Source organism: Sus scrofa, chromosome 4 (genome assembly GCF_054392235.1).
Source record: "Sus scrofa isolate SSC_HxYL_T2T_F1_AM1 chromosome 4, Sscrofa_HxYL_maternal_Yorkshire_Landrace_v2.0, whole genome shotgun sequence".
NCBI classification, from domain to species: Eukaryota; Metazoa; Chordata; class Mammalia; order Artiodactyla; family Suidae; genus Sus; species Sus scrofa.
The window spans coordinates 36,897,079-36,914,542 of NC_139386.1; the positions used below are offsets into that span (position 1 = coordinate 36,897,079).

A 17,464-nucleotide genomic window follows, 5' to 3' on the forward strand; every position below is an offset into this window, starting at 1 on the left:
AGCTCACAAAAATTTATTGATGGGACTATTCTGTTCCTCAGAAGACTTCCAAACAGGAGGGATAATTAAATTTAGCGCTTCACTCTTGTATTTTGTTTCATTTCTTAATGAAGACATAAGGAAGAAAAGAATGAGTATTAACTATGGGGAAAACCAAGAAGTGCTTCACCTTCTACTGATTCAGGATGAGAACCTCTCTCTTTTCCCACTGGTGTGCCCCTTGCAGCCTTGCTAGCTAATGGGCAAGAGCATTCTTTCTATTTGACCTCTACACAATTCCAGGAAGGACAGATATTTCCTTTTTCTGACACCCTAGTTTGGAACAAATAGTGATAAACTTGTGAGAATATAAAATGAAACAACATTTTAAGAGCTACCTGATCCTTTTATTTTGGCATTTCTATGAGCAAAAATAATAGATTTTAAAATTTAATCCAACTATTTAAAGACTTAATAATGTCTTATGGATTTCTTAGCAATAATTTAAAGGTAGAAGTACTATTGAGAAAACATTTTTCGATACTTACGCATCACTGTAAAACTAAGTTTTTCAGATTACCTTTGCTTAATTTGTGACACAAAGCAAAACTATCAAATTTATGATGCAAACATTTACTGAATATATTCTATATTTTATGTCTTATGTTTCTGCTCTGAATTAAGTTATGGGATTATTTTAAGTTGTGTTTCTTAAAGTGGTGTAATATATATAGAAAATGCTTTAAATATCTGAAAACATGGAAATACCCATTATTGCTTCTGTGTGTAAATATTTCAAAGCTCACTCTAAGCATTCCACAAGGAGGCGCCAAAGACTCATTTATGGTGAGTTTGGCGCCCCTTCAAAAAAAGTGAATTTAGCTTTTATGTATTTGACATTGATGTGCTCTGACATTGCCAGATATGGGAAATGTTCCTTGAGTTAGTTTTTAAAGTGTGTATAGAATAAATTTTGGTACAGTTATTACTAAGAGTGGTAATTAAAATATTTTAGCTGGCTTGCAAGAGTGGCTAGGATGACTTTTAACAGAACACCTTGTTGGCAGCCGGGTCTGTACCTTGGCCATCTGTGTTCACTTGCCCAATGGCTCTGCCATCCTGGCTCCCTCATCACTGACGGGGGAGCCAGAGGAATGGAAGGAGCAGTAGGAGTGTGGAGGTGACTGGTGGTGGCGCTCTACCAATTATTCCCTCTGGAATTCTTATTTTTGCAGAAAGGTGGTTCTGGTTCACATCCTAATCACACCCTGACTAGATTCTGCTCAGTGCCTCCTAACAAATCTCTTTGCTTCCACTTTCTCTCCATCTGACTCTGTCCTAAGTGTCCATTGCCAGGTTATTTGTACTAAAATGTGGCTCCAATTATGTTGGTTCCTATTAAAGATGTAGCAGAACTTAGGATCTCCGAATGGTCCTAACTTTCTAGCAATCTCTCCCCTCATTCCACCCTGGACACTTCGTTCCGGCCAAACTAGACTCCTTACTGTTTTCTAAACTTGCCCTGTGCTTTCTGTCACTTCCTCTTTCTCTTGCCGCTCTAAATGCCATCGAATCCAGCTAATCCTTAGTGTCTTTCTATGAGTCATTTTCTGAACTCTCCAAGACAAAATTCTTAGCTTCTTTGCATCTAGTGTTTATTCATACCTTTCTTGTGGTGTTTCTGGCATGTCTTATTTGTATTAAATTCTTGTTTTATACCATTAGCAAGTCCCTTAAGAGCAGAACTGTATTATTCACCTCTCTGCCTCTTTTATTTTTTAAGTTTTGGGTTTTTTTTAAATTTTTTTGCTTTTTAGGGCCCTACCTGCAGCACATGGAGATTCCCAGGCTAGGGGTTGAATTGGCGCTGCAGCCACCAGCCTACACCACAGCCACAGCAATGCCAGATTTGAGCCGCGTTTGTGACCTGCACTACAGCTCAAGGCAACGCCTGATCCTTAACCCGCTGAGGGAGGCCAGGAATCAAACCTGCAACCTCATGGTTACCAGCTGAATTCATTTCCGCTGCGCCACAACAGGAACTCCTCTCTGCCTCTTTTAGTCGAATGACTTGTGATAAACGATGCAGCAAGTATTGATTAAATTGCTGAATTAATAATAATCATATAATATGATAACAAATCATATGATAATATATGATAATATGATGACAATTATGATAGGTATGCTTTATATGTATACATGTATATATATGTAAGGTGTTTAAGGGACAGAGGATTTGAGACTTTAGGGGTTAAATATGTATCACCTTATGACTAAGTGGTATATAATGCAGAAAGTTTAAGCAATACGTTCAAATTTTTGTGTATTAGGGTGGCAAAGATATTTTTGAGTATGTTGGTATTCAAAAGAGGGAAATATGTGTTCAGATCATAGTACTTATATTAAAGGAAGTAAAGTATTTTACTTTTTCCCCTAGATCTATTGAGACAGAATTGACATATAACAATGTGTAAATGTAAGGCGTACAGCATGTTGGGAGTTCCCTGGTGTCCTAGCAGTAGAGGATCCAGCATTGTCCCTACGGTGGCACGGGTCGCTGCTCTGGCATGGGTTTGATCCCTGGCCTGGGAACTACTACATGCCACAGATGAGGCCCAAAAAAAAAAAAAAAAAAAAGTGTATAATATGTTGATTTGATACAGTTATAAACAAAATGATTATCTCCATCTTATCACATAATTACTATTTCTTTTTTTGTGAGGTGAGAACATTTAAGCTTTATTCTCTTAGCAAGTTTCAAGTGTATGATAGAGTATTATTAGCTATAATCACCGTGCTCAACCTTAGACCACCAGAACTTGTTAATCTTATAGCTGAATGTAATTTTATTTCATAAATGTTTTCATGTGGGTTGGTAAATATTACTAACTTGAAGCCTATTTGGGTGTCACCTGAAAAATGCTGAATAATCTTAAATGTTTAAAATATTTTAGGGGGAGAGCCCGTCATGGCTCAGAGGTTAACGAATCCGACTAGGAACCATGAGGTTGTGGGTTCGATCCCTGGCCTATGCTCAGTGGGTTAAGGATCCAGCATTGTCGTGAGCTGTGGTGTAGGTCGCAGATGTGGCTCTGATCCCGCGTTGCTGTGGCTCTGGTGTAGGCCGGTGGCTACAGCTCTGATTTGACCCCTAGCCTGGGAACCTCCATATGCTGCTGGAGTGGCCCAATAAATGGCAAAAAGACAAAAAAAAAGAAAATAAAAAAATAAAATAAAATATTTTAGGAAGTTCCTGTGTGGTGCAGCAGGTTAAGGATCTGGCTTTGCTGCAGCTGTGGCATAGGTTCCAACTGTGGTGCAAGTTCGATCCCTGGCCCAGGAACTTCCACATGCTGTGGATGTGGCCAAAAAAAAAATAATAAAACAAAATGAAATTAAAAACTTAATAATAATAAAGTCATGGGATAAAAACAAACAAATTACCATCTGGGTGATCTTATTTAAGAACAAAATCTGAGTGTTTTTCTCATTTGTTTAAAATCTTAATAAACTGAATTGCTGAGTTAATAATAATTGGTTGTCATATGAGGTAAACTTCATTCCAATCTTGGTTTTCTTTTTCAGCTGCTATCAGATAAATTTTATCTAAATCGCAGCTTTCTTTACTTTATCAGCTGATACCACAGGGAACTTCAAATATAGTTGTTTGTTTTGAGAGAGCAAAGACTGAGCCACTGCCTCCTTCATACTCCCTTTGCCAGCCCTCCAACCACTTAGTTTGCCAATGCTGCTTTCTCCTTGGCCTGTCAGTCTCTCCCTTCCCCCTGCCTCATTCCTGTTTGCCTTTAAAAACTCTGCTCAGTGGACACCAGGGCTGAGGACTTTCCCCCACTCCCAGGCTGACTATGTCACTCTCTGGAGACCCTTCGTACCTGTGTTCTCAGGGCACTTACCAGAACTTTCACGCTTTCCTTGAAAGATCGTGAAGTTCCCTGACCTGTGTCGGAGTCCCCAGTACTTAGTCCAGAGCCTAAGCACTGAACAGAAGTTCACCGTTTGCCAAAAGCCCTCCCCGCCATCCTTCCTAGCCCACCTGAGTTAGGTATACAGGGGGAGGCTGCGGGGGCAGGGAGAGGCTCTGTGTCATTGTTGAACAGGAGGAGTTGTCAAGGCTGCTGTCACTAAAGGCCTCTTTTTCCCTTGTTCTCTGCTGCCAGGGAAATGTACACTGCTGCCTCTCTCCTTAAGTACTGATAGAGAGGCTAATCTGCACTAATTTCCAAGTTACTTTGTAAGTGCTTTGGAATTGGCTCCTGAGGAGTGTAAATATCCCAAGGGCAGGGCTGTCCTTTCTTACTGCTCTCTAATGAGCTGTGGAATCCTGAGACAGTGACCTCGATTTGAAATATTTATAGCTCTTTATTGTTGGTGGCTAATTTTTACTTTGGCCAGGAAGTGAACCATGTATCTTACAGACATTATCTCATTATATGAAGAGCAGTGCTGTAAGAATGGTACCATTATTATTTGCTTTTTTTTTCCCCTTTAAGATAAGGCTTAGAGGACTTTAAAATTGAGTTTGTCCACACTAGTGAATTTAGGGCTGAGGTTAAGTGGTGGCTGTTTGACTCCAGATATTTAGACTTGGCTTCTGCTGTTTATATTGACTGAGTGGTACCCCTTTCCCACTGCAGCAAGTCTTTGGTCCCCTTGCTCCCTGAATATTAGAGAATCACTTGCTATTGGTTTGGCTTCAAGTAAGGAGATAGGAAATTCAAACTCTTGGATTTTCTTTTTTTCATTTTTGTCTTTTCTAGGGTCGAACTGGGGGCATATGGAGGTTCCCAGGCTAGGGGTCCAATTGGAGCTGTAGCTGCTGGGCTACACCACAGCTACAGCAATGCAGGATCTGAGCCGCATCTTCGACCTACAGCACAGCTCACGGCAATGCTGGATCTTAACCCACTGAGCAAGGCCAGGGATCGAACCCACAGCCTCATGGTTCCTAGTCAGATTCGTTAACCACTGAGCCACGATGGGAACTCCAAGCTCTTGGATTTTCTATTTTTCCTGACCACTGAGACTGGATTGGGGAATTAAAAATGAATAGATCTTCCAGCAATCCCACTCTTGAGCATATATCCAGAAAAGACAAATGCTCGAATCTGAAAAAATACCTCAGTGTTCATAATAGCACTATTTACAATAGCTGAGGCAGGGAAGGAACATAACATGTCCATCACCAGAGGAATGGATAAAGAATATGTGGTATATGTACACAGTGGAATATTTCTCATCCATAAAAAGTGAAATAATGCCATTTGTAGTGACATGGATGGACCTAGAGATTATCACACTAAGCAAACTAAGTCAGAGACAGACAGATATATAATATCATTTATATATGGAATCTAAAAAAATGATACACATGAACCTATTTATAAAACAGAAACAGACTCAGACTTAGAAAACAAACTTATGGTTACCAAAGGGGAAGTGAGGGAGGGATAAATTAGGAGTTTGGGATTAACATACACACTCATATATAAAAAGACAATCAGCAAGGACTGTACAGAACAGAGAATTCTACTCACTATCTTGTAATCACCTATAATGGAAAAGAATTTTTAAAAAGAGTATAGATATATACATATATAACTGAATCACTTTGCTGTATACTTAAAACACAAGTGATTGTAAATTGCAAATCAACTATACTCCAACATAAAATAAAATAGGGATTCCCATTGTGGCACAGGGGAAACAAATCCATGAGGATGCGGGTTCAATCCCTGGCCTTGCTCAATGGGTTAAGGATCTGGCATTGCCCTGAGCTGTGGTGTAGGTCACAGATGTGGCCTGTATCCTTCGTGGCTGTGGTGTAGGCCAGCAGCAGCAGCTCCCTTTCAACCCCCAGCCTGGGAATTTCCTTATGCTGTAGGTGAGCCTCTAAAAAAAAGCAAAAAAAAAAAAAAAAGTTAAATTTAGTAGCTCTTTGCAGGCATTTGCTGAATTCCGTGCATTTCGATCTTGTAAATTTTCACTCATTCATTAAATCTACATTTATTGAGTAAAAAAAAATAAAGAACAGAGATTTCCCATAGATTCCCTTTTTTCACACAGCACAGCCACCCATTATCAATGTCCCCACCAGAGTGGGACATGTGTTGTAGCTGATGAACCTACATATGCACATTATAATCATCCAAAGTCCATGTACCTTCCAAAGGTTTGGACAAATGTGTAATGACTTGTATCCACCATTTTAATATCAGACAGTGTAGTTTCACTGATACAAAAATCCTCTGTGCTCTACCTACTCATCTCTCTTCACTAACCTCTGGCAACCACTGCTTTTTTTTTTTTTTTACTATCTCCATAGTTTTTCCTTTTCCAGAATGGCATATAGTTGGAATCATATAGTATGTAACCTTTTTCAGATTGGTTTTTTACATAGTAATATGCATTTAAGTTACCTCTATGTCTTTTTGTGGCTTGACATCCCATTTCTTTTTAGCACTGAATACAACTCCTTTGAGTGGAGGTACCACAGTCCATCTACTATTGCTTCCAAGTTTTGGCAATTATGAATAAAGCTGCCATAAACAACCATGTAAAGGTTTTTGTTTGCACATAACTTTTTACCTCCTCTGGGTAAATATCAAGGAACACAATTGTTGGATCATATGGTAAGAGTATCTTTAGTTTTATAAGAAACCATCAAACCTCTTCCAAAGTGGTTGTAACATTTTGTTGTCTCATCAGCATTGAATGTGGTGAGTTACTGCTGTTCCACCTCCTCACCAGCATTCAGTGTTGTCAGTGTTTTGATTCTGAGTTTTTGAAAAGGGGGATAATGGTATCTTATTGTTTTATAACTTCAAATAGTATAAAATTTATTTCTTCATTAAATATAATTCACGCATTAACACATTTATTGAGCACTTACTGTATCATGGCAAGCTTTGTTCTAGGTGCCGGGCCTACAAGAAAGACCAACATAAGTCAAGAAATCCCTTAGAACTCAAATCCATTTTTTTTTTTTTTTAGTGGGGAAGGGGAGAAAGAGAAAAAGGAGGAGAAAAAAAAATAATGTATTCTCTACTTCTTTAAAAATTCTAAAATCCTAGAGCAATGTTAGAGTTTTAAAACTTTAACTAGGGAAGGGTTAAAAAAATTGAATTATCTCATCAGTTTATGAAAGAAACAAAGTAATGTAATGGAATATATTGACAATTAGAATAAATCTAAACCAGCAGGTCCAGATGGTAGTTATCTTGGATAAGTTAAGAAATTGCTTAATGAATGTATTAAACTAATTATGTTCCTTCTTCAAAAAGCTCTGAACTGTTAAGTGAGGAAATAGAAAGAAGAATGCTGTTTTCTAGTTAAATGTGATATGGATGTGTATAGTTGTTATTCAATATAGATATGAAATTTCACAAAAAGACTCAGTGATTATCAAAAAGAAAATGCAAAGAAACAACATGTAAATTTTATAACCTGTGCTTCTGATCTCTCTCCCACAACTGCAGTTACCTTAGGGATTGGAGTGGGGGATGGCATTGTATGTCATTAGATGCTGAGCTTCCATCCAGCTCCTAGGAAAAACATTCTACCACATTATCCTGTCATTTTGATTCATTTATTCATGAATAAAGATGAGTCATGTAAAAATTACAGATAAGAGTTTAGCTGTGTGGAAATAAGTGAAAACAACCCAAATGAGAACAAACAGAGGCTATTTATTCAGAGCTTGATGCAGCAAAGGAGTGAACTATCATCACTCGCTGTGGCAGTGGCTCCAAGGCAGGCAGGAGAGTAGGAAAGCGGTGTAGTGAACAAAGGGGAAGACTTCAGGTGTACTCTGTTGGAATGGGCAAGCTGGAAGCGGACTATCAAGACTCTAGCAGGCATCCCATGTTACTAGTTAGGTAAATGTATTTGGCCTTCTCTGGTTGGTCCTGAATCAGAAGTGGGGGCAAAAATTAGAGAAACTGGGATTTCCCGTAGTGGCGCAGTGGTTAACGACTCCGACTAGGAACCATGAGGTTGCGGGTTCGGTCCCTGCCCTTGCTCAGTGGGTTAAGGATCTGGCGTTGCCGTGAGCTGTGGTGTAGGTTGCAGACGCAGCTCGGATCCCGTGTTGCTCCGCCTCTGGCGTAGGCCAGTGGCTACAGCTCCGATTCGACCCCTAGCCTGGGAACCTCCATATGACGCAGGAGCGGCCCGAAGAAATAGCAAAAAGACCAAAAAAAAAAAAAAAAAAATTAGAGAAACTGGCAGTTACTGACAAAGTCCTGACCACCTGGGGCCTGTTGCTGCAGAAGGTGTGGCTTGGCTTCCCACCCTCGTTGCTGGAGAGGTTATTAGAGTTCTGTTGTCATGTATGTTGTTGTCCATTTGTACATTCAGCCTATTAAATATCCCACTACTATCAAAAATTAAAATCACAATGATAATGAGTTTCATCCTTTGATGCCATTACTGTTCACATTCAGAACTAGGCCCAGGTTTGACTCTATCACACCCAACCCAAGGAAGGATTGATACACTAAATGGCCTGAAAAGTATGCTTTTGATTGTCGAGGAGATATATACACATGCATGTACTCATACATGTCAGTCTCTCCAGCTGTTCTTGTGAGAATCATAGGCCCAATCCCTGTAGCTTCTCACTCTGAGCAGGCTACATAGAGAAGCCCTGAAGCAAATTAATCCTCACAATTCAGATCAGCCCTTGGGATAGTTGGTTTAGGGTTTGTATTTGGAAGCTTGATCATTTTTCTTTGTCCATCACAGCTTAACTTGATGTCACTTCTGTGCTGTTCCATGCTGCTGTTGGCTTCTCATGATATCACAGTTTTAGCTGTTTTGCAGGGAGACTGAGATGCTCTCCAAGGTTCCTCCAGGTTGACTTTAGGCATACTACAAAGTCTGTGTTTAAGAAAGTCCATCCCAAACACATCCAATTTGCTAATAACATGTCCAGCATCAGAAGAGAATTAACAAAAACTTGATTCCATTTATGTAGATACAGTTCTCACTATAAAGTGTGATTTTTGAACTTCCTTAGTTTTCAACAATGGTATTGGTGAGTGGTAGAAAAAGGTTTTTTTGGAAAAACTAGTGAGTTTAGGGGAAGAAACATAAAATGTAAAATATAGTCATAAGTGAAACAAAAGCCAAACCACAAAGAGATACCACCTCACACCCAGGAGGATGGCTAGAATCAAAAAGACAGATGATACGTGTTAGTGAAGATATAATAGAACCAGAAGCCCTCACCTGCTGGTGATAAGATGGTACAGTCAATTTGTAAAATAGTCTGTAGACATAGAGTTGCCAAACAAAGAATTACCACATTACCCTGCAATTCTGCTCCTAGGTATGTATCCAAGAGAAAGGAAAACATATGCCCACACAAAAACTTGTACACAAATGCTCAGAGCAGCATTGTTCATAATAGCCAAAAAGTAGAAACAATCCAAATGTCCATCAACTGACAGACAAATTGTTGTATATCCATATAATAGAATATTACTCAGCAATGAAAAGGAATGAAGAACAGATTCATGCCACAACATGGATGAATCTTAAAAACATTATGCTACTTGAAAGAAACCAGTCACAAAAGACCACCATATGGTGTGATTCCACTTATATGACATGTCCAGAATAGGCAAATATAGAGAGACAGAAGGTAGATTAGTGGGTACATAGGGTTTAGGTGGGGATGGGATAATGGAGGTGACAGCCAAAGGGTATGAGGTTTCTTTGAAAAGAAGAAAATTGTAGGGATGGTTGTACAACTGAATACACTAAAACCCACTGGCTCATACAGTTTAAACAGGTGTATTTAATATGAGTTGCATCTCAATAAAACTGTTAACAAAGAAGTCATCAAAACATTAGGATAGCTTATAACCTAAGCATTTGGGTCCAAGTTATAGTTTTTATGATTCTTGGGCTATTTTTTAAATCTCTGATGAGATTCTTTTTAGAGAGAAAAGGTGCATAGCATGGCTGTTAAAGAGCAAAGGCTTTGGATCAGACATACGAGGATCAGCTGGTGGCTTCACACGTTCAAGTTGTTGTCTTTGAGCAAATTATCTAACTTTTCTAAGTTTCAGTTTCTTAAATTGTTGAGAATAGTAATCTCCTAGGGTTATTATTAGAGGCCCACAGGAAGTGCACAATGAATGTTAGCCACACCTAATGTTAAAAAAATTTAGTTATCTCATCAATATGACTATCTAAAACTGGAATTAACAAATATTGCCTGTGAGCAGGGCACAGTGCAAAATGACTGCAATAGAGAGAAGATATGTAGTAGGCACTGAGTCGTGGTAGGGGAGTTGTTAAAAGAATGAGAATTTTCCTTCACTCCTAGGATTCTACTGTCTGGTGAGGGGCGCTGAGAGTAGAGGGTATCCCTTTAAGATAGGAGTTTGTACCAAGTACGCAGGAGCAAGAGAGGCCAATCAAAGGAACTCAATGGAAGGTATATTGGAGATGAGACCCAAGCTGAGTACTGAAGAATGAGGAAATTTAGCCCAGTAAAGGCCAGCAGGGCTCCTCTGGTGACAGAAACAGAGCAAGCAAAACCCCTGGAAAGCCCTCTTATATGTCAACTCTCAAATTTATATCTCCCAAATCCCAGGCTTCTACATTAACTGCAAACTCAAAATCTTTGCTTGCATGGCTCATAGGCTTCTTAACCTTTCTCCCACCTGTGGTCCACTCACAGCCTTCCCCATCTCTGACGATTCCAACTCCATTCTACCCGATGCTTGTGGCAAAAACATTGGAGTTATTTTCTGCTACTTCATTCCTGCATCCAGTCTGTCAGGGAATCCTCTTGACTCTACCAAAATATATGTAGACTCCGAGTCCATCTCAAACCTGTTACTGCTCCCATCAGCTCTTGCCTGCTGCAACTTGTGCCCATCTGCGTTCTTCTACACAGCATCCAGAGTGATCCTTTTCAAATAAAAGCAGAACGTGGAACTTTTCTGGTTCAAACTCTATAGTCTGGGTTTCACTCAGAATCAAAGCTAGAGTCCTAACGAGGGCAGACAAAGCTGTTGATGATCTGTTCCCTCAAGTATCCTCTTTCTCCTTCCCTCATTGCTCTCCCTTGACTTCATCTGGCGCTGACTGTTTGGCCAAGGTAGTGGTTTATTGCTTTTGGCCTTTGTACTATTGAAAAGGCAATAAATGTAACTAAGCAGGTGTGTGGGTTTCTTGCAGTACCAGCACCCATTGTCTTACTCCTTGTTTGCTTAAGCACTCACACACCTGGGGGGGGGTTGCCTAGGAAGCAAAGGTGGAGCCACTGAAGGCTTCAAGGTGATCAGAATTGCATCTAGACGATTCTGCTCTCAGCAAGGAGAAGGAATTTAAGGGGAACTCCTTTAGAAGCAGCAAGATTGAGGAAAGTTAGGAAGCTTTTACAACAGTCCAGGTGGGAGCCTGTGCCAGGACTCTGGTGGTTGGTGTGAATGGAGAGAATATCCAGATTCCAGAATTAAGGTAGAATTGGCAGGACCTAGTGCTTGATCGCATACAGGGCTTTTGGCTTGAGTCACCTGGTGGATGAACTTACTGAACATGGGATTTATATAGGAAGATAAAACTTGAAAACAAGTTCTAGTAAAAATGTGAATTTCCTTTTGGACATTTTGATTTGGAAGCATTCAAGAATAGCTACCATGGGCAGCAATGGAATTTAGGTTCCTAGGCTCATGGGAAGAGGTCCCGGCTGGGACATTTAGCAGCGACATTTCTAAAAGCGTTTTTATTCTAAATAGAATTATTGTTTTCCTTTTCTCACATCTCACTTTTCACTTAAACTCCTCTATGATAACATTTCTGGGAACACACCTTATGGGCAGCCTCAGTTTCTTGTCCCCTCTTCCTGCCTTCTCTAGTAATTAAAAAATCATAGCTGTCTTGAAATCGGCTGCCCTAACCCACTGGAGCAAAAGTGTGGGGAAGGCCTGGTTCCTAAAGCACGTGAACATTGCACTTTTTGTGCCCGCATTTCTCCTACAACTGGGAGTGAGCTCCAGAACAGAGTGGCGAGTTCTCGTCCTCTTTCGGTGTCGAGAAAACTCTTCCCTTCCTTCTTCGTCTTTCTCAGGACCAGTCCGTCTGGCCTCCACCCCCTCACCGGCTCGGAGCGTGGCTTTCCTTACTGTGGACGGTGCGGGTGGGAACTCGAGCGGGGAGTACAGGCTGCAGCCGCGGCCGCCACCGCGGCGAGGCCCCGGCTGGTTCGGGCTTTAAGGGCGACGCATCCCCAGGGCCGTTGGGTCGCGTGTCACCCGCAGCCGTTGGCAGCGGCACTGGCCCCAGGTCCAGAGGAGGTTGGGGCTGCCCGCGCGGCCCTGGTTCGGCCCGGGAGCCTCAACAGGCGCGTGACCGCCCCGAGCGCGGGCGCGGCTCCCAGGCCCCCGGCGGCCCGCTGCTCGGCGCCCACATTGTCCTGGCTCCATAGCAACTCAGGCGGCGCGGGGGCCACAGCGGCCGGCGCAACCCGGGTCCGCGCGCCGCTCCGCGTCGCCATCCGCTCCCGGGGCCGGACGGCCCGCGCCCAGGGTGTCCTGACCGCCCGCGCGGTGCCGGGGGCGCGGGCGGCGGCGGCGGTGGCGGCAGCATGCCCGAGAAGCGGCTCACGGCCGGTAGGTGGGCGGCCGGGGCCCGGGCGCGGTACGGCGGCCGCCGCTCTTGCCCGGCGGAGCAGCCTCTCCGCGCACCACCTCGGGGCTTCCTTCTCGGCCCCGCATTCGAAGCCCTGGCTTCAGAGCTGTCTCATCGCCTTTATTACGAATGCAGCTTCCCCCTGCCCTCTTTGTACAGTGCCTCGTTGGCACCGTCTTCCTTGATCTCGCTTAAGTCTCCGTTTTGCAGCGGGAGTAATAGAAGGCACCACCTAGTAAGGTGAACTCCAGGGTCGTGGTGAATTAGTGACCAAGCTGGATTCCAGAGGCCTTTCTTCCCCACTTCCACCTTGAATTCCAGCTGAAAATTCAATCCATGTGCAGAGGGGGAGCAGAGGGCCAAAATTTTTACAGAGCTTGCCCACGTATAAAGCAGGGCTAAGTACTGTCTCGAATTATTTCATTTACTTTAAAAGGAAATCAGATTTGAGTGAGATAATGTAATATTTTATCTTGTTTCAGAGCCACCAGCTATTACAGAAGAAGAATTTGTAAGTACAATTTAGAGGGCTACTTTTCTGTTTTCTTGACTTTTTTCTTTAAGTAGATCATAGATCATAGAAAAAAGCTGTGTGTTTTCTTCTTTTTTGCCAAATGAGTATAATAGAAGCTTTGGTTTCCTAACACTAGTGCTGACTACAAGAAGTTCTTATTTTTTAACAGGTACATTTTTAAGAAGGAGCCAAATGATTTTTATGATGTATGCTATTCATTGTTTAAGTTCTTTTACATAAATTATTTAATTAAATTAATTTATTTAATTTTGCTAAACTTATTTTAATGACTCCATCAGAGGTAGGCTTTATCTCTGTGGTTTTCTTGTGATGTGGCTGTGCAGTTCCTGGTTACAGCAAACATTAGTAGGTGGCATCGATTGATAATAAGTGGTCAGTGTATAGTTATGATTCCTTCAAAAATCGACTTAATGTTCTCATCTGAAAAGTTGAGTAATGAGAACTTTGCCAGGTACATTATACATGTTGTCATTTAGGTGAGCGCTCTATCTAGGGTTTGGGGTTCTCCTATGATCCTCACTGTGTAGTTAAGGAATTTGCCCAGGGTAATACAGATAGGAGGCAGCAAGGTTTGATTCCAAGAGCTCTAAGCACGTCTCTAGATTACTTGCTTATGTCCTCCAGCACTTATTTCTCTTGTTAGTAAATTCTCTTATTTGCTTTTGGCTTTTTATTCAACACATGTGAGTGCCTCTGTATTCACATTGCATACATAGTCACACAGATGCTGAGGATAAGTCTCAAAAAGTCTTGTTAGGGGTTATGAAAATAGAGACTCTGCTAGCACGTTCCAGACCTTTGGTCCGCCACTGAGACAGCGAGACCCAGATAGAGGCACAGAGAGTGTGTCAGAAACTCCAACCATCTTCCTGTTGCTTTGACCTCACTTTGTGTGGTGGCACATTTCTTTCGGCTGCTTTCTGAACTGGTCTCCATACCAGCAGGAGGAAAGCATTTCTGGAGATAATCTTCTCCCATCCCAACACCAGCGGAAATTCTCTGACCAGCACCCAGCAACATTACCCTTAACCTCTGAGCTGTCTGCTAACCTCTCTACGTGTTTTCCCAGGTTATGGAAACTCATAGTATCTTGAAGATTCTATTAGCAATTCCTCTTTCTCTTGGTTTCTTTGATATCATGGTCTCTCAGTTCTCCCATCTCTCATTTTTATGTCCCCCCTTTCTGGCTTCTCTTTTTCCTTGCCCATGAAAGTGTTGACCCTTTTCAGGATTCTCTGGAGGAACTCCTCTTCTTCTGTAGCATCAGCTCCCCTCATTTCACAGGACTCCCAAATGTACACATCTCTTCTAGTGCCAGAACTCTGTATCTGTGGATTTATCATCGTCTTCAGCATCATTATCTGGATGTCCCTGCATCACTTCCATAAACTGAACCAGTCCTCCCCTCACTCCATTCTGTCTTCTGCTGCTTCTTATTTTCTTATTCTTATACCGCTGGCCATTCAGTCATCCAAGCCAGAACCTTTCTTCCTTTTCCTTCATCTCCCACCTGCAATCATTTACCAAGTTCCTATCATAACCAGATCTGTTTCTCCATCCTCACAGCTACTGTCTTAATCAGGCCCTCATCCCCAAGCCTGGACTTTGGCAGTAGTCCTATCACTGTCTCCAATATTCCTCTGCCAACTTCAGTTTTTCTTCGCCTAAGGCATAAACGCAAACTCCTGTGCATCAGCTCTGCTGGATTACTAACTGTGGCTTTGCTCTACCTTTAGATTTTTTTCTTTTTCCCATCACTCTACCTTGGCTATCAGATTGCTATTAACTTTAAAGAAAATTACTCGATTGCTCAGCGTGTTTATTAATCCTACTGTTACTGTTTCTTGAATGCTGCTTGCATGCGGGTATATAACCTCAGAAGAACCCTATTAGGTCGTTGTTAAAACCCACAGCTCATGGATGAGGAAGTCTGTGTCCACAGCGTTTAACTAGCCCAGCTTGAGGCCACACATCTAGTAATAGGCAGAGCCAGAAGGTCAAAAGCCTCCCTCTAGCATTCAGAATCTTTTCTATAACTTTTTATCCTTCTTTAACCTTACCTTCCACTATTTTCGATGTGATAAAGACACTGTTCATACTGGGTTTTTGTTTTTTTGTTTTGCTTTATAAAGTATTTCCACATTTCCTCTGCTCCAGCCAAACTGCCCTGCTTGCCTCCTTGCTTTTGCTGTTGAGTTTTCATCTCAGTTGCCCTCCCCTATCCGTTTCACAATCTTGCACATTCTTCAAGGTCCAGCTCATCTCCTCCAGGAAACCTTTCCAACCTAAAATTATCCAGATTGCCTTTGTGCAGCTTTTAGTTTGGGACCAGATCCTCAAATTCATAGGCTCACCAAGCATTATCTATAGATTAAATAATTCATGTTTTGCATATAATATTTAACTTTTTTTTTTCTCATCAGTATTCTTAGAAGTTATGTGGCAGAGATCTCTGGTTCCCCAAAATCCGTTCTACCATCTTCTTTTTTTTTGGGGGGGGCGCTTTTTGTCTTTTTAGGGCTACACCCAAGGCATGTGGAGGTTCTCAGGCTAGGGGTCCAATCGGAGCTGTAGGTGCTGGCTTACATCACAGCCACAACAGTGCGGGATCCGAGCTATATCTGCAATCTACACCACAGCTCATAGCAACGCCAGAACCTTAACCCACTGAGCAAGGCCAGGGATCAAACCTCCATCCTCATGGATGCTAGTCGGGTTTGTTAACCACTAAGCCATGACAGGAACTCCCGTTCTACCATTTTCTGTAATACATACTAGACATAATACTCTCCAGAATAAAGACTGCATTTTCTAGCTTCCCTTACAGCTAACTGTAACCAGATTTTGACTAATGGAAGGTACGCACAAGTGTTGTGTCCTACTCCTGCAAAGGCAATGTTTACTAATATTTAATAACCCCTGGGTCACACAGCTAGGAACTGGTCGAACCACAATTAGAACCTCTAAGACTCAAATAAATGTAAAGGGAGAGAACAAGCCTTTTTTCTTCTTTCCTGCTGGCCGGAATGAGGATGCGATCCTGGAACTGAAGCAGTCATCTTGGATCATGAGGTACAAGTGGAATCTTGAGGATGGCAGGGTCACAGCATCAAAGGGGCCCGAGCTCCTGATACACTGGGAAGTCACAATGCCAGTTCTCAACTGCTTATGATTACATGAGACATAGAAACTTCTGTGTTATTGAAATAGCCCTATTTACTTTGGCTTTCCATTATTGGCAGCAGAGTCCTAATGTGCTTCCATGTTCATAGGAATGTTTTTCTCATTGCATTTTCTCACTCAATCATCTAAAAAGTACAGTGCTATTGTGTCCGCAGACTATTTTAACCTTTACATGGGGTTTTATTCTTCAGAGGAGAGAGTAGCATTTAGAATAAATCATTTGTGGTCAGGGACACATTACCTTGTATATATTTTAACTTTCTGTTTGTAAATTTTGTAATTTCTTAACAAAACTGTGAACTCCTGTAGGGCTAATATTATGACTTAGTACACCTTAATATTCCCTATAGTGAGTAGCACAATTCCCAGAGTGTGTTATTAGATGATTAATAAATTTTGGTTGAATATTTTAATATATAATTATTAGTGTAATTTGCCTCACTTATATTCATTTTTTACAAAGCTTCACCTTATAAATATTCTGTATTTCCTAAGCACCTCTTTCTTGGCATTTTTTTCTACCTTACCGTCTATTAACTTTATATTTAATATATATTTGATAATTCTCTCAGGGAAAAATATATAAAAAACATATTCAGTTTTCTCATTAGTTCCTTTGAGGGTGTATTTTTAATTATATAAGCAATGTATAAATACATTCCTACAAATAAATGATAAAAGTAATAAATTGAATGCTTCTCTTCATTACTTCCCTCAAATCTCAGCCTCTTTTTCGTATTCCATAAGAACTGAAATATAAATTTATCATAGTAAGAGTAGTATAATTCAGACTGCTTTATGTTTGATACATTGGGATTTGATTGTGTATACATAATTTTTTATTGTAAAATATACATAAATTATACTTACATTTTAACCTTTTTTTTTTTTTTTTTTTTTTTTTTGCTTTTTAGGGCCATACCCAGAGCATATGGAAGTTCCCAGGCTAGGGGTTGCATCTGCAACCTACACCACAGCTCATGGTAACACCAGATCCCCAGCCCACTGAGCGAAGCCAGGGATCGGATCCACATCCTCATGGATACTAGTCAGATTCGTTTCCACTGTGCCACGATGGGACCCCCTCCCCCCATTTTA

The 17,464-nt window shown here is 41.3% G+C and overlaps 1 protein-coding gene across 1 annotated transcript in view; it reads left to right on the forward strand.

The window, feature by feature from the left end:
• Window positions 1–7,818: 7,818 nt before the first annotated feature.
• Window positions 7,819–17,464, forward strand: part of RGS22 (regulator of G protein signaling 22) — a 160,534-nt gene continuing 150,888 nt past the window's right edge. The window contains exons 1-3 of the mRNA XM_085020961.1: window positions 7,819–7,877; window positions 11,894–12,633; window positions 13,131–13,159. Of these exons, the coding sequence (XP_084877087.1) occupies window positions 7,819–7,877; window positions 11,894–12,633; window positions 13,131–13,159 (828 nt within the window). The remainder of the gene's footprint in view (window positions 7,878–11,893; window positions 12,634–13,130; window positions 13,160–17,464) is intronic.